At 40.9% G+C, this 23,276-nt stretch overlaps 1 protein-coding gene across 7 annotated transcripts in view; it reads right to left on the bottom strand.

Moving 5' to 3' along the window:
• FGGY (FGGY carbohydrate kinase domain containing) overlaps positions 1 to 23,276 on the bottom strand; it is a 430,315-nt gene that overhangs the window by 124,329 nt on the left and 282,710 nt on the right. For all 7 annotated transcript variants that reach the window (XM_060089872.1, XM_060089875.1, XM_060089874.1 and 4 more), the window contains one exon: positions 14,692 to 14,799. In XM_060089872.1, coding sequence (XP_059945855.1) covers positions 14,692 to 14,799 — 108 coding nt within the window. The remainder of the gene's footprint in view (positions 1 to 14,691; positions 14,800 to 23,276) is intronic.

Raw genomic sequence — 23,276 nt, 5'->3', positions numbered from 1 at the left:
CAAGAGAATCTCCCCTGACTGAGAAGTTATCGCATGGGAAACTGGGACAGAGCTCTCCAAGGACAGAAATGTCTAAGCTCTGCAGACAACCATCTTTTCATTTGAAATTCCGCATCTAGGATTTATTCCTTAATCCACTCGGTGGCTCTAAACAAAATAATATGCACTATGCATCAGGAAGGGATGTGTTTCCCCATGCTGTGACTCTGCTTGCTAAAACACACCCAACAATGGGCTTGAGTTGAACCTCATCTGTGTATTGTCTCAACGTTTACATGAATCTCCAAAACAACCATTCTGATCTATTTATTTTCATTCAAACTACGAACAGACGGGTTATTGTGGCCTCATGGAGATAGTTTCTCTGAGCATGCTTCCTGAACATCAGGTCTGTGTAAAGAGGACGAGATTTTTGTTCTGGAGTCACCGAGGCTGGGTCTGTGTTCTGGCTCGGATACTAACTAGCTATGTGACTTTGTGCAAGTCACTTAACTGCTCTGAGCTTCAGCGACCTCCTCTCCCCCTTACCCCGTCCTAGTCTCCTTTTAAAACAGGATTTCTGCGACACAGAGCATGCCTACCATAATGCCAACAACAGAATAAATGATATCACCTAAAATTTATTGACTCATTTACCATATACCAATACTAAGCTATGCATTTTACATACATTATCTCATTTATTTCTTATAACATTCCCATGAAGAAGATACTATTAGCCACCATGGAGATGAGAAAACCAGGACTAGAAGAGATTAAGTAACTTGCCTAAGGTCATAGGGGAGTAAGTGACAGATCTAGGTCTCAAACTGAGGTCTCTCTGTATCTAAAGTCCTTGGTCTTAACTACCATGTCACATTGTCTACTCAACTTCCAGGTATAAGTTGTCAAATTCCATTTGTGTAGAAATGTGTCAAGATAATACCAAAGCAAGTGGTGATTTCAATGGAAAGAAAATCATCCAGGTTTTGAATATTTACTTGCTGAAGGTTCAGTTTTGGGTTACTGCAATGAGGCATAGTTTGGACCTTAAAGAGTTTGCAATCCAGTCGGAGCATCACAATGAAGCCACTGGCATCAATAATGGATAATTAAAGCCATTACTTGATATGATGCTAGTTTCTATGGGAAGTGCTTTAGGAGGTCAGAGAAGGGAGATTTAAATGAGCTTCCTGGAGGAAGCACAGAAGCTAGCATGTGTCCCACATGCATGAATGCAGTTATTTGGTATTTACCAAAAGCCTAATACACCAGGTACTGGGACTAGGCTCTGGGATAGAGTGGAAAATAAGAAATACATACAACAGCATAAAGCAAGAAGTCAATAATTTGGCAATTACTGTATAGTTGTATATATAATATTTGGCAATTATTATATAGTTGTATATATAATAATTGCCAAGAACAGGCAGTTTGGAGGAGTAAAGGGCTAGAGGCAAGGGATACCAGAAAGGAGGCTGTGATGAGTAGAGATATGAAGATGGAAGACAAATCTGGGTATAGACAGTAAGAAGACTGGTCTAGCCCTGAGACTGGCATATCATAGATGCTCAATAAGTATTTGTTGGATAAATGTGGGATGTACAAACCATAATGGACCACATGCCCACAGAATACCATGTACTTCTTGGGAGCACTTACCACGCTTTATATTTGTGTCTGTTTGTGTGGGGCACACATTGGTCAGAGGGTAACTGTATGTTAAATTAGAGAATAAATAAAGTGGTGAAAATATGGATGCATGAGGAGGGTATGGACACACAGTGGTTCTTAAAAGTCAGATAAGTGACTATTGTTTTACTGAATTGTAGGCCACAGGAAATTATTTCGATTTGTGGAGCAAAATAATGACAAGTTAAGGAAAATTAACCCAGTAGGGTATGTACAATGGGGAGATGACTAGGCACAGAGGGTAGGAAACACAGACAGGGCTCAGAGGCTGACATTGGGAATACAAGGCACGAATGTCCCCTGTCCTTGCTCTATTGCAGCATTTACCAAGTTCTTCAATAACTATTAGTTTATATGTCTATCTCTTACCTTACGCTCTGAGCTCTTTTAAATCAAAAGCCTCATTATTTCCCATTCTTCAGTGCCTACAATGCCTAGCATCACGAAAGAATGAATGAGACACATTTTGAAGAAAATAAAACAAAACTTAGTGACTGAATAGTTACAGAGCATAAGAAAATCAGAGTGAAAGGATGACTTTGAACTTCTGGGTCTAAGAAAAGGAAATGTGGTCATTTTAATCATGTCTTTTTATTTTTCTGTACTTGTGATGCTTTGGGATCTGGGGCCCTGTTGACCCTGGAGAGACTGCCCTTTCCAAGGCTAGCCCATTCCTAGAGATAGTAAAGGACTCCAATGGCCTGTGAGCATGCCTTTCATATGCAAACTAACTAATACAGAGCACACCTCCTCTATTTCCCTGCTCTAATCACCCCAGAGCCAGGTACCAGACAACTAGGGACAACCTTAGTGTTTCCCATTTGGCCCTGCATGGTTTAGCCAGCCCCCTCTTCTTGAGAACTGTGAGTAACAAACTATCCTTTCAGTGGCAATCATCTCCTGATCTGCTGGCCTCATCATACCTGAATAATAATAAAATCTACATTTTAAGACACTAGCTGAAAACATGGGCTTTGGAAACAGACTTAGGTTCAAAACTCATGGTCTATACTTATATTCTCTGCTACCTAAGTTACTTGACCTCTCAGAGCCTCTTCTCTTACAACTGTAAAACGTGGACAGTAAAATTTGCTTTGCAGGGAAGGTTGCAGTGAGTGATATACAGGTGGCTTTTAGATCGTAACACCTATTATTAAAGAGAAGGAAGTACTACCAAAAGAGTAAAAATGGTTGGAAGAACAAGATCTTAAAAGGTCAGCTGCAGTTTTTTTTTTGTTTTTTTTTTCCTCACAGCATCTGATGGCAAAGGCCCACCCTGATTAACAAAGAAGGAGCCAGTTTGTCAAATAACTGAGTACTCATTTCAAAAGCCTGGAGTGCCTGTTCCAAGGGTTGATCTTTCTACTTCGTTCTCTAATGCATTTAGCACAGTATAGAAGATCACAGTGTCCCATTAAGTGGTTATTTGTTTCCCAATGAAATAACAAGTGTGACCACAATAACTATATTTGCCAAGTGGCTGCCTTAGAAATATATAGACAGAACTATCCTGACTCTATGACTCTTTTCTTGTTTCCTCCATCTTCTGAGGTTTCAGCTGAGAGCTGGCAGCTGTAGGAGTAGGCAGAAAAGGCTACAAACTATTTGGATAGGTAGGAAGCTTAAGCTGAGTGGAGTCAGATCTTCTTCAGGATGGCTTTCAGGTCAGGATCAAGAGGAAAAGGCCATCTCACAATACATAACTAGAATTGTGGGGATTTTCTGGCATTTCCTTATTAAGGTGGCACCTGCATTTGGAACATGGGAAAAATAGAAATGCAATACAGTATAACACAGAGATCATACATGGGTAGTATGAGGTGGCATCTGGACCACAGATGTATTTTACGTGGGATATATAATGTGTTTTAAAATAAGCCAATATTTTAAAACTGGGAGATTTCACTTTAAGTCCAGATTTTGGTTTCTCTTGAAGAACTGGTGAATGTAAAACACTGGGTCACCGTATTCCCCCATGGCAAGGGTCAGCTGGAGCTGAGTGGTGACTGATCCCTTCAGACAGGCCTGCACCCTCCAGTTTGTGAGAGGCACCACCACTCAATTTATCGTCATGATGGCACTAATGTTTTACTTGTAGTAGCAATCTATTTCTCTATGCCCGTCTCTCTGTCAAAGGAGGGAACATGGAATTCAGCCCAAGAGTACTGAGAGCTGAAAAAAGAAACTTCTCTGTAGAAGTAAAAAATACCTCTTTGCCTGGTCTGTTTATTCATTTATGCTGTCTGTTTGACTCCTTTAAGCATTTACGTTTCTTGACCCTTGATATGACGGAGAGAATGCAGACAAGGACTCCTGAGACCTGAGCTCAACTCTGGCTCAGGGCATGACCTTGGACAAGACCATTTCTAATTCTCTCTCTAAAACACTGAATAAGTTAATATGACAAATAGGCAAGAGTTTGTAAAATTACACAGAGAATTGCACCGCCTGAGATAGCAAAACCGTTGGAAAAGAGTTTACAGGCATGAAAAACACATCACAAAGGCAAATTTTATATTTAAGAATTTTAGGTTCCATGATCATTTTTTTTTTTTTTTTTTTTTTTTTTTTGCGGTATGCGGGCCTCTCACTGTTGTGGCCTCCCCCGTTGCGGAGCACAGGCTCCGGACGGGCAGGCTCAGCGGCCATGGCTCACGGGCCCAGCCGCTCCGCGGCACATGGGATCCTCCCAGACCGGGGCACGAACCCGTATCCCCTGCATCGGCAGGCGGACTCTCAACCACTTGCGCCACCAGGGAGGCCCATCCATGATCATTTTGCTAAGACAAAGCTATCTTATTGCTTGATGGGTTTTTCTCTATTAAAATCAGTTTTATCTATTAGCCTTTTTTTTTTTAATAGGAGATGGAGCAATCTGCTCTTTTTTAAAAATTGTATTTATTTATTTATTTTTGGCTGCGTTGGGTCTTTGCTGCTGCACGCGGGCTTTCTCTAGTTGCAGCGGTGGGGGGGCAGCTATTCTTCGTTGCGGTGCGCGGGCTTCTAATTGCAGTGGCTTCTCTTGTTGTGGAGCATGGGCTCTAGGCACACGGGCTCAGTAGTTGTGGTTCATGGGCTCAGCAGTTGTGGCTTGTGGGCTCTAGAGCACAGGCTCAGTAGTTGTGGCACATGGGCTTAGTTGCTCTGGGACATGTGGGGTCTTCCTGGACCAGGGCTTGAACCTGTGTCCCCTGCATTGGCAGGCGGGTTCTTAATCACTGTGCCACAAAGACTATCTATTAGTCTTGAGGCTGTCTTTTTCCTTCTTTACAGGTAAAACAATCATTAGGCTCAGAGCAATGTTCATCACTTGTGACAACTGCTTTGTATTTACCTGTAATGTCACTTATTCATCTAAGCTATTTCAACTCTTTGCTTACCTAATCTTCTTATCTCAAAGCATAAACATTTTGCCTGATTTTTCCCAGCTTTGAGATTCTCACGAAAATCTAATGAAAGAAGCAAGCCCAATCTAGACAATTTTTTTTATACTGCTGGAAAGGACTGCGAGTTTCAATACTGAACAGTTCCTAGGAACAACAAACATTCCTGAGAGGAAAATATAAACTATGTGTTTTGTGTTCTTTTTTTTTTTTTTACAACTTTAATATAAGCTTTACATAGGACAATTTCTCTTACAAGTTGATCAATTCTGATTTAATGCAGGGCTAGTTTAGTCAATTTCATTCACCATCAAAATTGGTGGCTTTGTTCATTTTTACAGTTTGTTAGTTCACTTATTCATGAAACTAATGTGATATATGTCTACTTTGTGCTAGGCATCATTCTAATAATTCAGGGTACAAAGACAAATAGAAGTCGTCGCTTTCACAAAGCTCTGCCTTATGAAGGGAAAATGGGTATCCCAAAATTCAAATATAGTCTAGCCTGATATGGTTTTATAGATTTGATGAATGATAATTGAACACCTACTCTGTTCTGGTCATAGTCAGTAAGCACAGGGGATTCAGTAGCAATTAAGGTAGGTGTACTTTCTGTCCACTCAGATTATATTCTATTGACATATAGAGTCAAAAATACATATAATAATTAAAGATAGTGATTAGTTCTTTGAGGGAAATAGATAAGTTACTGTAATATGAAAACTGATTTTAGATAGAGGGTTCAGGAAAGACCTGAGGGTGAAATTTAAGCTATGACATGGAAAAAAAAAAAAAAAGAAAGAAAAGAAACAACAATTTCCAAGTAAAGAGAATGACAAATGCAAAGATTCTGTAGTAGCAAAGAGCTTCATATGTCCTAGGAACTGACAGGAGTCCAGTGAGACTAGACTGGAGTAAGTAAGTAGGAAACTTGTATAAAATGAGGATAGAGAGGTAGAAAGTGGAGAAAATCAAGCAGGCCATGGCAAAGGCTTTAGATTTTATTCTAAGTACAATGAGAGGATACAGAAAGATTTTTTTAAATTGAAGTACAGTTGATTTACAGTATTTTTTCAGTTTCAGGTTTACAGCATAGTCATTCAGTTATTTTTTTCTGATTATATTCCATTATAGGTTATTACAAGGATTGAATATAGTTCCTGTGTTATACAGTAAATCCTTGTTGCTTATCTATTTTAGGTTATAGTAGTTTGTATCTGTTAATGCCATACTCCTAATTTGTCCCTCCCTCCATAACTTTGGTAGTCATAACTTTGTTTTCTATGTCTGGGAGTCTGTTTATATTTTTCATATATATTAATTTGCATTATTTTTTAGATTCTACATATAAGTGATATAGTATTTGCTTTTCTCTGTCTGATTTACTTCACTAAGTATAATATTTTCTGGGTCCATCCATGTTGCTGCAAATGGCAATATTTCATTCTTTTTTATGACTGAGTAATATTCCATTATATATATATATATATATATATATATATATATATATATATATATATATATATATCCCACATCTTTTTAAGCCAATCACCTGTTGATGGGCACTTGGGTGGTTTCCATGTCTTGGCTATTGTAAATAGTGCTGCTATGAACATTGGGGTGCATGTATCTTTTTGAATTAGAGTTTTCTTTTTTCTGGATACATACCCAGGAGTGGGATTGCTAAATCATATGGTAGCTCTATTTTTAGCTTTTTAAGGAACCTCCATACTATTTTCCATAATGGCTGCACCAATTTAAATACATTCCCACCAACAGTGTATGAGGGTTCCCTTTTCTCCACACCCTCTACAGCATTTATTATTTGTAGACTTTTTGATGATAGCTATTCTGACTGCAGTGAAACTGGAACACGCCCTCACACCATATACAAAAATAAACTCAAAATGGTTTAAAGACCTAAATGTAAAACATGACACCATAAAAATCCTAGAAGAGGACATAGGCATTCTTTGACATAAATCGTAGCAATACATTTTCTTAGATCAGTCTCTCAAGGCAAAAGAAATAAAAGCAAAAATAAACAAATGGGACCTAATCAAACTTCAAAGCCTTTGCACAGCAAAGGAAACCATCAACAAAACAAAAAGACAACCTACAGAATGGGAGAAAATATTTGCAAATGTTGTGACCAATAAGGGATTAGTCTCCAAAATATGCAAATAGCTCATAAAACTCAATATCAAAAAAGCAAACAACCCAATCCAAAAATGGGCAGAAGACCTAAATAGACATTTTTCTAAAGAAGACATACAGATGGGCAACAGAAGGCTTTTAATTAGGGAAGAAACGTAATCTTATTTTCTTATTTGCTTTAAAAGAAATCATTCAGGAGTTCCACTTCTTTTTTTTTTTTGCGGTACGCGGGCCTCTCACTGTTGTGGCCTCTCCCGTGGCAGAGCGCAGGCTCTAGATGTGCAGGTTCAGCAGCCATGGCTCACGGGCCCAGCCGCTATCCGGCATGTGGGATCTTCCCGGACCGGGGCACGAACCCGTGTCCCTTGCATCGGCAGGTGGACTCTCAACCACTGCGCTACCAGGGAAGCCCCACTTCTTTTTTTGGAGACTTTTGATTAAATGTTTATTCATTTTAATTTTGCCTTTTTAAAAATTCTGAAGCCAGTATATTGTTTTTTCCACATCTGAAATATTTTTCTTTTTTAAAAAAGTTTTATTTTATTATTTTTATACAGCACGTTCTTATTAGTTATCTATTTTATACATATTAGTGTATACATGTCAATCCCAATCTCCCAATTCATCCCACCACCACCACCCCTCTGCCCAGTTCCACTTCTTGAAATGGCTAAATAGTTCTTATCATATGAATTCTTTCCCAGATAACAATTATAAATGCTGATCAAAATATATCAAACAATTCTCTGAAGATACTGGAAAGTGACCAAAGCCAGGTAGAAACTGAGAAGGAATAGACACATTGAAGGAAAAAACAGTTTTATATGTGTTTCTTGATTTTACAGATTTTTGCCTGAGGGCAGGCCCTAATCAGTGCCATGCAGGACAGCTAATACTCAGATAGACAGAAATATGCAGTCTTCATAGCTAAGAAATGAGAGGTCAGAGTTCAAGGCCACCATAGCAACTAGAAAATAAAAGGTAGGGAGATCTCAGAAAGGAGAGAGACATAGAAAGGGAGCTCAACACTATGCATAAAGGTTACCTTAATCTCTGGATGATCTCTGAATTACATAATAAGTAGCCCAACTAAGGCTTAAAGAACTCAACAAAGGAGAGACAAAACTTGGTGTTTGAGTTGTCATTAAATTACCTGCTTAAAAAAAATACTCTTCAGAGAAATAAGAATAATCCACTGTCTCTACAATACATCAATTATAATGTTCAAGATATGAGTCAAAATTACTAGACATATGAAGAAACAGGAAAATGTAATTCTTACTTAAGAGAATGGCCATTTAATGGACAATAACCCTGAGATAACACAGATGTTAAAATTAGAAGACAAGAATTTTAAAGCTAGTAATTTAACAATGCTTAAGGATGTAAAGGATAACACTCTCATAACTAATAAACAGATAGGAAATGGCAAAGAAATGGAAACGATTAAAAAGTAGAAATTCTTGTATTGATAAATATCTGAAATGTATGGGTCCATGAGCTGGTTGGAGATTGCAGACAGAAGAGTCAATGAACTTGAAAAAAGACCAATAGAGAGTGTCTAATTGAGAGAGAGAGGGAGAGAGACAGACAGAGAAAGAGAGAGGAATATTGGGGGGAATAAAAAAACCCCAAAGCCCTCAGGGGCTATGGGACAATAGCCAAAGGTCTTAAAAATGTGTAATTGGAGTCACAGTAGGAGGAGTAAGAGCAAATAGGGCAGAAAAGACATTTAAACATATACATGCTAAAGATTTCCCAAACTTGGTGAAAGACAGGAATTCAAGAAGTATAGCAAACCTGGGGGAGGAAGGATAAATTTCCAAAACACAATATCTGGGCACACCATAATAAAAACTAAGATTAAGGGAAAATCTAAAAGTAGCCAGAGGAAAAAAATACACTGTACATAGGGGAAGAACAAAACAAATGATGTTTGACTTCTCATAAGACACAATGGTGCCAGAATACAATACACTGACATCTTTAAGTGTTGAAGGAAAAAAAAGAAAACTAAGAAGGTGTGTTTTTGTTTGTTTGTTTGTTTGCCAGTAGACCTGCAACAACTAAAGAAATGCTAAAGGAAGTTCTTCAAGCTGAAGGGAAATACCAGGTGGAAGCTTAAATTTTCATAAAGAAATAAAAAAAACAATGGAAATGGTAAATATGTAGGTAAACACAAAAGATTATGCTTTGTTTCTCAGAACTTTTTTGAAATATGTATGACTGTTATGGACTGAATTGTATCCTTTCAAAATTCAGATGTTGAAGCCAAACCCCCAATACAACTGCATTTGGAGATGGAGACATTAAGGAGGTAATTAAGGTTAAATGAGATCATAAGGTTGGGGCCCTAATCTGATAGAATTGGTGTCCTTATAGGAAGAGTAAGGTAATTAGGAAGCTGTGCAGGAATCCAGGTGGGTGTACAAAAAATACAGTGAAAGCCTGGGCAGGAGGAGAGAACAGGGAGGCATCTGTTTATGCAGAGCTGGTCTTTGTATCCATGAAGTCATTCCAATTAGTTAATGTGAGATGCTGGGGACACACCTAAGTCTATATACCTAGATCTTGTCAAGGCTGATACACATAAGTTTCTCTCTCATGGCCTTACAAAGCCTGCCAACTATATGTGCTTTAATACACTTGATAAGAAAGTCACACTAACTGATACAATAATTGCTTCTCAAAGAAGTCTATAAGAGAACTGAAAGAAAAATTCAGAAAGGCAGCCCTATAAAAGTCAGGTTCAATTCTGGAAAGATCTGGGGCTTCCAGTAGCTGACTTGGGTTTGAATCAAGGCACTCCCCATTTACAACTGTGAAGAGCTTGATCAAGTTACCTCATTGTTCTGAGCCTTAGTCACTAGTAAAACTGACCACATAGACATGCTGTGAAGATCAGATGAAATCCTGAATCTTCATGAGGGCCTCAATGTGTTGAGCATAGAACAGATTCTCCCAGTCGGCTGTAGGGGTAGTGCAATCTACTTTTATGTGCTACAATAAATTATAATTGTCAGTTCCATATCCGACTTTCCCACTAGATGATAAGCCACTGGAGGACAGGAATCATGTGTGACCATATTCTTGCCTGGCCCAGAGTAATCCCTCAGGAAATCTCTGTAACATGCTGGAAAGAGTGACTGACTAAATGAAGGGATGGCATCAATACCTCTAACCTGGACAGCACTGAGTACATGGCAAGCTCTTCATATGGAAGAGCTGGCTGACCCCCCTGAGGCTAGCCCCAGGCTGAGGGGCTTTGGTGATAAGGAAGGAGGCAGATAGGCACTTGCAATGCACCGATTCTAAAACTTCAAGAGCTAGAACCCTGCAAACATTATGACCCTGAGGCCCAAATTTATAAATTTAAATTCTGGCTTCAAAAAATTCAAAGGTAATTCCCCACCAAGCCCAATTGTCCCAGAAAGCCAGTTTCACCATAGGGGCAGCTTAGGAAACTGTCTTAGGCTCTCTTACCCAGTGCCTCCCCCAATAAAAACGACTTCAAGTAAGACAGAGAAGAGTGCTTGGAGAGAGGGATGGCTGAGGTCCAGTTGGAAATAAGCTTCAGCATCTGGACACAGTGACTGTACCAGTTGGTGCTCTGTGGAAAAAGCCTGGGCAAAAGTGATGGTTTTTGCAAAACTTTCTGGAGAGTGTATCAACAAGCACGAGACAATCTTTGATGGGTGTTTGGTGAACTGAAGTAAATCATCCATGGGAATGGGGTATGTGCCCTTCTAAGAGGAAATAAATAGCAGCAGCACAAGCTTGAAATGAGTGAAAAACAAGCCCAAATCTCAGACAGATGAAATTGCAAAGGCTCCAGAGCCAGAAAAGATCCTATCCTATTTTTTTTCTTCATCCTGAAGTTAACCAGATGGAGATTTTTTTTTTAAAGTACCAATCTATTCATATACTTGGAATGAAGGATTTTGCTTTGTGATGGAAGATCTGTATTTAATTGTAAAAATGAAACAAAATATCTTTTTTCCAAATCTAGAGTTTAGATAAATTTTGTTTCTTTTTTTTTCCCCTCTCTTCTTTCCCCTTCTTTACTTCCCTTTTCTTCTTCTATCTCTTCCCTTCTGCTTTAGATGATATATTTACAACTGCATGTTTATAATATATTCTGGACAATGTAATAATGGAGCAGCCACTTTCAGACACAGCTTATGAGAGAATATGTAAATATGAAACACGGAATAAAAGCAATGTAACTTCCTCTTACGGTGTTCTGTTTGATGACAATAGGCTGTAAAACCGGTGATAAACCGGAATAAGTAAATGGAAAGGAAAGGTGAGTACCAACGGAAACAGGTAAAAAGGCCATTGACAGTGCATCAGGAATCTCTCCAGGCTGTGCTTGCTACCCTGAGTTTCAGTTCTTCATGTGTAAAATATGGATAATAACGGTACCTAACTTATAGGGGTATCAGAGGATTAAATAAAATAGGACATGAAAAGCTCTTGGAATTGAGACTGGGACATAAGTCTTCAAAATAAATATTAGGCATTATGATTATTATGAGTATCATTCAAGGATTAACACGATTTTATATATATATATATATATAAATCTTTCCCACAGGAAAATGTACTCAATAAGGTACAATTATTGTTGTTATTATTATTACCATCATCGTTGTTATTATTTTTATATCTCTTTATTTTACAGGTGGTTTCTGTCTCTTTGCTTGGCCTCTATGGACTGATGATTTATTGGACAGTCTGTTTTGTTCTTGTTTCAGATTTTGCCCCATTATGCTAACTTCTCAACTTCCTTAGATTTTGTTTTTTGTAACCCATGGGTAAGCCAGTCATACCCATTCCTATGTCTAATGAAACTCTATACATAGAACTGCCCTAAGTGGAACTCTACATGCAACTTCACTGGTTGATGATGCAAAATCAACTAGCTAGATAAAGGCCAGAAAGCCCCATGATTCTTGTCAAAAACCATAGTGGACTATTATGAATATTTTATCGATGGTCAGAAAAGGGTCATTTTAAAAAATTTAAATTCAGGCTTAGGAAACAGCCATAACAAATTCTTGTCCACCAAGATACATCATAATGTTTGGGCAAAGATGGCTTATATCCATAGCAACAGAGCCAACTCTGAGTCAAATACTGGTAAAAGCATTTCTAGACTGACACAGATGGTCAATTAGTAAACTAACTCTGAAAACCTGTTGATGGACACTTCATGGACAATGCATCCTGCACAAAGAGTTAGTTTACTGGATTGTTATCCTTGTTAAAAAAAGACTCTGGGTTGTGTCTGTTATGACTTCTGGCTCTCCTAAAGGTAATTATACCATGATGTGGGCTTGAAAAGGGCTATGTTTCAGTAATGGGTATTCTATGTGTCATAGAAAGGGAGTGGATATTTAAGTGGAAAGTTGTGTAAATACATGACACTAGTTTAAATAGGAGACTGTAAAGTTTCAATCCCACTGTACCTTAGGCATAGAGTGATGACTTTTTCTTGACTTTTCTAGAAAAGTCTAATTGGTTATTAAGACCTATCAGATGTTATTTAATTTATATTCACTGTGCTTCCCTACTAGACAATGAGCTCCTTAAAACCAGGGACTAATGGGGGGACTAATTCATGTATCTCTACAGCCTGGCATAAGAGTGAAGACACAAAACATGCTCTTTGAATCCAGCCACCCACCTACGCGTGCATCAACTTTGAGAGAGAACTTGAGGCAGCTAAGAATAAAAGAGAAACACACTAAGAAATGGAAAATTAATGGTTATTTGTATCCATATCCAGCTTGAGATCAGATCACTTTTGATTTGGCTGGACATTTAGAAGAGCTGGTAGGGGAGCAGACCATAAACAGATGATTTCAATACAACATACTGAATGTGAGGCTGAGTAACTAAGCCTGGGTCTTTTTTTTTTTTTTTTCTTTTTGCGGTATGCGGGCCTCTCACTGTTGTGGCCTCTCCCGTTGCGGAGCACAGGCTCCGGATGCGCAGGCCCAGCGGCCATGGCTCACGGGCCCAGCCGCTCCGCGGCATATGGGATCCTCCCAGACCGGGGCACGAACCCGTATCCCCTGCATCGGCAGGCGGACTCTCAACCACTGCGCCACCAGGGAGGCCCTAAGCCTGGGTCTTAATGTCCCTTGCTTTCCACATTTAATCCTTCCAAGGTCTGCTGATCTCTTGACCTCAATTCTCAGTCATTATTGCCACTGTCCATTACTGCCAAAGTCCTCATGGCTTTTTGTCTGTGGACTAACCTATTAAAGCTGGTCTCTCTTCATCCAGCCGTGCACCCTCAGGCCTTCTTCCTGTCAGCTGCTAGCCAGTTTTTATAACAGAGATCTGACAACACCCGTCGCTATTCCAATCATTCACCTATTCTCTGCGGTCTACTACCTGAAGTTCAACTCCTTAGCATGTTTTACAGGGACTTCTTCTGTTTGGTCCCTGCCCAGCTCTCTAACTTTTATTGTAAATCATTCTTCTAAGAACAGCTTATGCCACAACTGAAATTCTGCAATTACCCTCAAATATGCCTTGCTATTTTTCACTCCCATGTCTTTGTTCCTATGCAAGTTCTCTTACCTAGAAGAATATCCCTTTCTTTGTCTGGTTGGTCCCTATTTATCATTAAGGCGCAGTACAAATGCTTTTCCCCCTGCAAAGAATGCCTGAATCTAGCTTTGTGTGAACTCTGTGCCTTGTACCTCTGGTATAGTACTCATCTCACTTTTATAGATCTTCTGGTTCCCTATGAGATGACCCCATGAATTCAACACATTTTCTCCAAGCACCTTCTACGAACCAGGCACTGAGCTAAATACAAAGAGAAGTATGATATAACCCATGGCTTTAAAGAGTGCATAGATTTCTGGAAAAGGCAGATTATCCCAGAATGTGCTAAGAACTGGAGTTACATCTTAAAGATCAAGTAAAACTAGCAAGTGATAAAGAACTCTCCGAGTAGGGAAAGAAGCATATACAAAGGCACAGAGAAGTAGAATAACAGGAGCCATGGGGAAGCTGGGAGTAGGGCAATCTGGCCTTAGGGACAAGTACATGGGTGAGACTGGAGGGGACAGACCACAAAGGGAATGATGTGCCCAGAAAACTATCTGAGCTATGTCCCAAGGGCCACAGGGAACCACTGAAGGATTCTGGCTGGAGATTAACATAGTCCTTTTTACAAAGTAGAATATTACTCCCGTTGCCGTGAGAAAAATGGGTTGTTATGTGAAAGAAAGATAGGGGAGAAGATGGGTTAGTCATCAATGCCTGGATCAACATTTATTCCTTTGGCAAACACAGGCTGCATATGCTCCATATGTGAGACTTTATGCTAAGGAAAGTTAATTCTTCTGATGGAGGAGTCTGCAAATCTTCCAGATCCTGGGTATACGGGGAATGTGACAAAATGGACTAGTCAAGGGTGTAAAAACATTAAAGACCATACGAAGAAGTGTCAACTTACCAATTTTCCAGTAACGCTCTGGCCACCTTCATTCAGCCAGAACCCAGGGACCATGGCTGAGAAATAAGGGCCCCAGACTCCTGGTACAAAGATCGGGTTTTTGCTGATCTGGAAAGAAAGGGGCAAAGTATGTGAAAATATTGTTCCTCAAGGCTAGAAGGAGCCTCATCCTCCTCCCATGTGATGTTTCTATGACCACGGAATTCAGCTCCTTATTAAACACCTTTGATGGTGGGGAAGTTAGTCCTGACAAAGGACGGGCCTGGCTTCACCTCTGGAAACCTTTCTGATAAACTCATTCAGGTGTCAAGGTAGCAAAAGAGATCATTTTGGAAAGAAACTGATGCGACAGTCCCTGGCCAGCTCCCTCTCTGTGGTAGACTGATTGTAATAATGGTCCCCATTGTCTAGCCCTCCCTGCTTCCACCCACTGTGCAATATGATTTTGCAGCGCCTCTTGTTGAGAGGTGGGATCCCCACCCCTTGAGTCTGGGTCAACCTTGTGACTTGGTTTGGCCAACAGAATGAGGCGGAAGTGACACCGTGCACCGGTTTTCCAGGCCTAGAGGCCTCGACACCTGTGTGCTTCTGCTCTTCCTTCTCTCCCTCTGCCACAAGAACATGCCCCAACGAGCCTGCTGGATGGATGTGCAGCAAGCTGAGTCAGCTCAGTTGTCACACGTGATGTTTCAGATACATGAGAGGGCCCAAACAGGATCAGCAAATCCTTGTAGTCAACCAGCAACTGGTGAGCCCGAATCACCAGAATTACCCAGACAATCGATAGACTTGTGAACAAAAATACATGTCCTTTTGTATACCACTAGGATTTTATGTTTGTTTCTAACCTAGCATTGTAATGGCATGAAATAACTGATATATCCCCCTCCTTCTACAAACACTTATTAGATACCTAATAGCATACCATTTCTCTCAACTGGGTGCTGAGGACACAGAGATGAATCAGAAAGAGTTCTTGTCTTCAAGAAGCTCCTCATCTCAGGATAGTTAGATAAGTAAATAGTCAAATAGAAAACAGTGTGGTCCATGGGATGGTAAAGACAAAACATAGAATACTGTGGAGGGGCACGGCGGGTGAGGAATGAAATGGTCCAGAGATGGCTTCTGAGAGAATGGGACATAAGCTTAGACTAGTAAGATTTAGCCAGATGAATTAGAACATGCATTCCATGTCAAGGGAATAGCTTGAACAAAGACACGCAGGTGAGAGAGATGCTCTGGTTATTCAAGATATGGCAACGTCTTTTTTTGGTAGCAGACCATGGAAGCCCATTAAGTGTTAGGAAAGGACATCAAGAGATGAACCAGGACAGGCAGGGATGGACCACGTGTTCACTCATCTGGAATGGCACGAGCTTCTCATCCACTCAGCAGGGATGAATGCTGAAGTGATATTATGGTTGTATTAAAAGGTAGGGAGGAAAAAGGAGTTAGGCACACTGGGTCTACTCCTGCATGTTTTGAGGCTGAGCAGAGAATCTATTCATTCATTTATTCTACAAATATTTATTCAGCCCTTACTATGCCAGGCCCTGGTGATATAGAAGTGAACTGAATATAACCATAATTTCTGCCCTCTTAAAGTTTATAGTACAGCACTTCAGCATATGGATAAACCTTCTTTAAATGTCTGAGCTCTAACTGTTCTGGTTTTCTTTTCACTAAATGAGTGATTCCTCAAATCAACAAGAATTCCACCCTCCAAAGAGGAAGGGGGTGAGGGAAGGCAGGAGACTACACAATATTATCAACTTTAAACTTCGTCAAATAAAGGTAATTTATAAAGGGGTAAATTTAACACCTAAAGGAAAAATAATAATCTCAGGGGGGAAAAAAGGTTTGTTTGTTTGTTTGTTTGTTTTCCTGCAAGAAAAGACAGTTTAGCTTTCATTGACATATTCACTCATTCCTTTATGGGTTCAACAGATGTTTCCTGAGCTCCTACTGTGATCCAGGCACTGAAAGTATATGTAAACAAAAGAGCATAGTCTCCACATTCACGGAGCTGTTCTCTTCAGAGGGAGGCAGACTAGGGTGACCAATGATTCAGGTTTGGCCAGGATTCTCCTAGTTTTAGCACCAGAAGTCCTATGTCCTGGAAAACTCTCAGTACTAGGCAAAAGGGACAACTGGTCACCCTAAGATGGCTATCACACAAATATATAAATACAAACTGTGATAAATAAATGAAAGAATGTCAAAAGGTATTATAAGAGCTCATAAGTGAGGGACCTAATATAGTCTAGGGGTCAGATAAGGCTTTTCTGAAGAAGTGATATTTGAATTAAGATGAAAACATACACAGAAATTATTCAGGTGTGAGTATATGTATATCTGTCTGTATTTGTATATATGTGTGTGTGTGTTTGTGTTGGTATATGATACAGAGAGCGTTCCAGACAGAAGCACACACTAAATGGTCTTCATTTTTGTCAGTCTGTCTTTGCCAATGGAAATTTTATCACATGCCCCCTCTAGAAACTACTGCCCTATACTACACGCCCCAGCTGCTTTGGGGCGAATAAGACAGCCCATGCCAAGCACTTGGGATCCAGGGTTTGGACAGGTGGATGGATACCCACCAAAGTCAAGCCATCTCTTTTCATGCCCTGCACCCCTTCTCTTCCAGAACTCTTCCAGCACCATTAGACAGATTAGGTTCAGAGAGGTTGCATGTTGTCCACAGTCACACAGGTAGTAAATGGCCGAGGTGGGACTTGAACTCAGGTAGATACTGGCCTCAAACCCCAGGATATGCAAAACAAACAAACAGACAGAACTTGTATACATAAATTGCTTAGGAGAGCTTTGCATCACCTCCCCCTACCCAAACCCCAAACCCCACGATTTAAAGATGTTCCTGCATCAGCTTTTGCATAACTCCATTGGCAGACTGGGGCTCTGCTGCTCAGAAATGGCAGGTGAAGGCTCTGCCTGGCTCTGTCCAAAAATTTCTGAGTTGGCTCCTGCTTGTGCTCACTCATTTGGAATGGCACGTGCTTCTCATCAGACGTCATGACTGAAGCAAGGAAACAAGGACACAGAAATATGTTCCCCAGAGCACCTCCAATCACTCCCAAACTCTGGGAGAAAACAAGTAATAGTTTGTTTTGACAGAGAGAGAGAGTGAGCACATTAATCTATTTATGTGTGCTTTAATCCTTTGCAATAAACATAAATACTTAAAAATATTTTTGTGAAAGCTCTTTCCATGCTGATGGCTATCTTGGCCTGAAGGCTGCTCTGTGATCCAAAAGAAAGGAGCACATTTTACTCCACTAATGACAGGTGTCTGTACAGGACACTGACTTTCCAGCAATAATGTGTTGTTGGCAACAACAACAGCTATGACTGACTGGGTACTTACTAAAGGCCATATTCTAAGCACATTGCAGGAATTAAATCACTTAATCTTCAGAACGACCCTAAAGGGAAGAGTCTATCATTATTCCTATTGTACAGATGTGTAAACTGAGGCAGAGACTTAAATAGCATGCCCTAGGTTATAAATATACAAAGCAGCCAGGCTCTATAGGTTCTGTATTTGTCTCTGCCAAAGTATGTCCCTGATTTTAGGCTACCATTGATTCTTTGAGTCCTTCATTTACTTTTCAAGGGCAGAAAGCAAAGGTTATTAGAGCCAACATAGACTCACTCAGATTGAACCAACCTCCTAGCCTTGATGACAAGTAGGTTAGGGAATCTTCATGAGCAAAAGGCTTTTGATAACTTTTCCCCCATACACTTGTGAAGAGCAGGAGAAAACAAGGGTTGAGTAAAAGATCTATTTGATTCTATCCTGACTACCATGTTCCAGCCAAGTGACCTTATAAAAGGTAATCTTTCTGAGCCTCAGTTTCCTCAGTTCCAAAATGGGAAGAATGATATAAATGTGGGAGGACTTTTGTGAAAATGAAATAAGCTGTCACATATAAACAGCTTATTATATGTTAAATACCAAGTAAACATTAGTTCTCCTTGAAATGAGGCTTGCATGATGGGACAGTCAGGTGACTGGGATGAATAGCCACATCCAAAAGTAACTGCAACCATTAAGGAGGTCTCTAGATTCATTCTATGTTTTATTTAGTCAATGGTCTTAATAATGAAGTAGAAGATGACAATACAGAAGCAAAGTTTGTATTTTCAGATGGTATAAACTTGGAAGGACTACTTATCGTGAGCCATGTCCAAATCAAGATTCAAACTTACTTTAAGAACTAGAACATTAAACAAAATACAGCAAGAAAGTAGTTAACATTTATTTGATCATACAGTTAAAATTCTGCACATAAAAGGTACCGGTAATATTCTCTTCCATAATATCCTTTTTCATGGGTGGTGGTACATGAGTATTCAATTTAGTATTGTTTAAAGTGTATGTAGACCTTTGACACATTCTTTAATTATGTGTGATATGAATAAAGTCATAAAAACCTGCAATAAAATAAAACATTTGGGACTTCCCTGGTGGTCCAGTGATAAAGAATCCGCCTTCCAATGCAGAGGATGCAGGCTCGATCCCTGGTTGGGAAACTAAGATCCCACATGCCGCGGGGCAACTAAGCCTGTGCGCCACAACTACTGAGCTTGCATGCCTCAACTAGAGAGCCCATGCACCCTGGAGCCCGCGCGCCACAAATAGAGAAGAGAAAACCCGCACGCCACAACTAGAGAGAAGTCCACAGGCTGCAAGGAAGAGCCCACGCGTCACAACAAAAGATCCCGCATGCTGCAATGAAAGATCCTGCATGCCGCAAGGAAGATCCCGCGTGCCGCAACTAAGACACGATGCAGCCCAAAATAAATAAATAAATAAAATATTAAAAAAACAAAACATTTGGTTGCACACTATATGCTAGGCACTGAGATCAGCAACAAGGTTATAAAAATAATAAGGCAAAATAACAACAACAACAATAATAATAGAAGAAGAAGAGAGACGAGGAAGGAGGGAGGAGGAGGGAGGGGGAAGAGGGGGGAGGAGCTGGAGGAGAAGAATTAACAATAAGGTATATGGCCCTTTTCCTCAAGGAGCTCCTAGTCAGGCTGGGCAGACAGAAGTGGAAATAAAAAAATGACAACAAAACATGCCAAGTGCTACAGTGAGGTGGGTGACAAGGGTGGTAGAAGCCCAGACTGCCTGGGAAAGGAGTGAGCACTTCACAGAGGTGGCCACATGGAAGCCAGGCCTTGAAGGACGAATAAGTGCTTCTTTAGGTAGAGAGGGAGGGCATCCCAGGCAGCAACCATCAGAGTCATGAAGCTGTGCAAGCATCTTGATTCTCATGAGGGCTTAAAGTTCCACATTTTACTTTATATAAAAGTTCACATGGTTTGAAGGATGGGTATATTTTTGCATCAACATATCCTACTGCTTGTCAAAGATTCAATTTTTAAAATATGGTGGCTGAAAAAAAGTCTCAGTGAAACCACCCTCAAAGTCAGGCAGTAAGAAGAAGAAATTATAATATAGAAATAAGAAGAAGAAGGAGGGCTTCCCTGGTGGCACAGTGGTTGGGAGTCCGCCTGCCGATGCAGGGGACACGGGTTAGTGCCCTGGTCCGGGAAGATCCCACGTGCCGCGGAGCAGCTGGGCCCGTGAGCCGTGGCCGCTGAGCCTGCGCGTCCGGAGCCTGCGCTGCGCAACGGGAGAGGCCACGGCAGTGAGGGGCCCGCGTACCGCAAAAAAAAAAAAAAAAAAAAGAGAAGAAGGAGAAATAGAAATCAAATTGCTAACAGTTATTGTGGGCTTATTATGTGCCAGACTCTTCTAGGCTCTTTATAGACATTAACACATTTAATACTCATGACAACCCAGTGAGACCCAGTGAGGACCCAATGAGGTCCTATTATTATACATACTCCACAAATGAGGACATCTAAGCTGAAGGAGGTCAAATAGCTAGTAAATACGAGAGGAGTAATTACAAGATACAAGCAGGATCCAAGTTATTATCTACCAATTTATTTTTCTCTCTAGATCTGACTCTCCTTATCTATAAAATAAATGGATTGGACTAGAGATGTTTGAGATCTCTCTTGTCTTTGAGACTAAGATTCCGGGAAGTTGAGTCATTCTCCCCTAGCTGGCCAATCAGAACTCTCCAGCAAGCTATTTCAACACAGACTCTGCCCTCACATGCCCTGGGGCTCATGGGGTTGCATGGGGTTACCTCTTGGGGCTTCTGTAAGTATCCACTTTGTTCTACTACCTCTCTGACCTGTGGCCAAGATGACTGGGGGGTTTTCTTGAGTGCCAACTTCATGGGTTATATTCAATGGCTACTATCTATAACATCTTACATTAGCTGAGTAAATATTCAGCACATATTTATTGGATACAGACTGAGTTCAAACTACTATTTTAAATATAAAAAGACAGAAAGCCGCATAGCACAGGGAGATCAGATCGGTGCTTTGTGACCACCTAGAGGGGTGGGATAGGGAGGCTGGGAGGGCAGGAGACCCAAGAGGGAAGAGATATGGGAACATGTGTATATGTATAACTGATTCACTTTGTTATAAAGCAGAAACTAACACACCATTGTAAAGCAATTATACTCCAATAAAGATGTAAAAAAAAAATAAAAAGACAGAAAGATGGGTGTCGAGAGCCATGTAAATGACATAATCCCTGTCCTCTCGAAGTTTACAATCTAGTAGGTATTGGAGGGCAGGATGGGCTGGGTAGTAACTCAGGTACCAAGGGACTTCTGAGCGTACATTTGCATTCAGACTTAGAATAACCCTACTAGTACATGGAGTCGAGCACGCACAGCCCGTTTTACAGGTGAAGACCCAGGGATGGGGACAGTAAGCAAACCACCCAGGATCACAAGGATCAGAAATGGTGGAGTTGGGATCCAAAGTCTCTCTCTATGTGCTCCTGCCTCTTTTCATGTCTGTGCCCAAGCTGGATCCATGAGTGGATGCCACTGGCTGACTTTGATCTAAGGCGATGCTGCTGTCAGCTGAGTTTCCCTGCGGTGATAAAACCCAGGCGCCTGCTCGCACCTCTTTCTGGCTAAGGGCAGGGAGCCGCTTCAGAGACGTCCGCTCTGCCTTCCCCCACCCCATCATCCCGAGCTTGGCCTAAGCCTCTGGCAGGGGCAGGAGGCAGGCTCCAGGCGCCAGTGGTCCTGGGAGGGAACAGGAGGTTTTGTTTTGAGTGTCTCCAGCCAGGTTGGGAATGTTCGAGGGTAGCCGCAGGCATGTGTGGGGCTGGTGGGTATTTCCGTGGTGGCTCATCTCTCCCTCCAAATGGACTGTGCTATCGTCTTACTAGAAAAAAACCATTTATACACATTCCAGCCAACTCCCAGCTCACTACACAGTACAAAAAAGAGCACAGAGAATTCTGTTTATGAATGGGGGCTCTTAGCATTCACCTCTATTTTTGTACTTCTCAGATTGAACTGAAGTGAGCTGTTTGCCTCTCCTACCAAACGGTGAGGAACCACATCTTATCTTAAAGGCAGTAAATAAACACGGTTTAGTACAATAATATGAGCATAGACCTTGGAGTCAGGAAAACCTGGTTTTCCATTCTGGTTTGGTTGCATCCTAGCCATGAACCTTTGAATCTCTTTGAGTCTCAGCTTCCTTATCTATACATGGAGATAATCTCACCTACTAGAGTTTTGTGTCAGTCTTAAATGGTATAAAGTATATAATGATCCTAGGACATAACATGCTCTCAAGAAACGTGAAACACAGATGGTTTAATTCTATTCCTTTTTGGGACAGTGGAAAGATGTGAGTCCAAAGACCTGACCGAGGTCGGGTCCAGACCCTACCCCATATCAGCTCTGTCTCTCTGGTGGGCTCTTCTTTCTCTTCCCTCCTGGATTGTTCTTACTTACCACAACTCTCGGGGTCAGCTCACACACTCCCAGGTGTATTAGGACAATTTTTAGGCTGTTGAGTTTCAAATGTTTATCCCAAACTCCGAACGTGCTCCTGAGTTCCATACAAGACATCTGACCTGAACGTCTAATCGACATGTCCACAATAGACCTTGTCACCCTTCCTCCCGGGGCTCCTCTTGTTCAGGGGGTCCCTGCCTCAGTGGATGGTACCCTATTTACCCATCCAGCAGGATATCGTTCTTCACTTCTTGATCTCACTCATCTGCTCTACTGTAGGTCGCATGGACTATCAACTCTATTTTTCAAACACAAGCCTTTGCATTTCTCCCCACTGTCATTACATTAGTCAGTCCCATACCTTTCCTTGCTTGGGTTATTGCAACAGCAGTTAAACTGGTTTCCCTGCCCCAAATATTGTCCTTCTCCCTGCATCGCCACAAGCCCCACTCAGAGACTCTAACTTCCATACCTGCACCCCAATGATCCTTCTAATCCACAAACCTAATTATATCACTTCCCTTACTTACATCCTTTAGATGCTCCCCATGGCATATGAGACCTTTCTGACCTGGCTTTGATCTGTTTGGCCTAATCATACATGTGACCATTTCCCCCGCCCTTTGCCCCATCATTTTTTACTGCAGCAAGCCCATCAAGACCCAGAAATTCCCCAAGAGAGAAACTGCCCTAGAA

Source organism: Mesoplodon densirostris, chromosome 2 (genome assembly GCF_025265405.1).
Source record: "Mesoplodon densirostris isolate mMesDen1 chromosome 2, mMesDen1 primary haplotype, whole genome shotgun sequence".
Taxonomy (NCBI): Eukaryota; Metazoa; Chordata; class Mammalia; order Artiodactyla; family Ziphiidae; genus Mesoplodon; species Mesoplodon densirostris.
The sequence above is the reverse complement of the archived record's forward strand: the minus strand, read 5'-3'. Positions and strand labels throughout refer to the sequence as shown.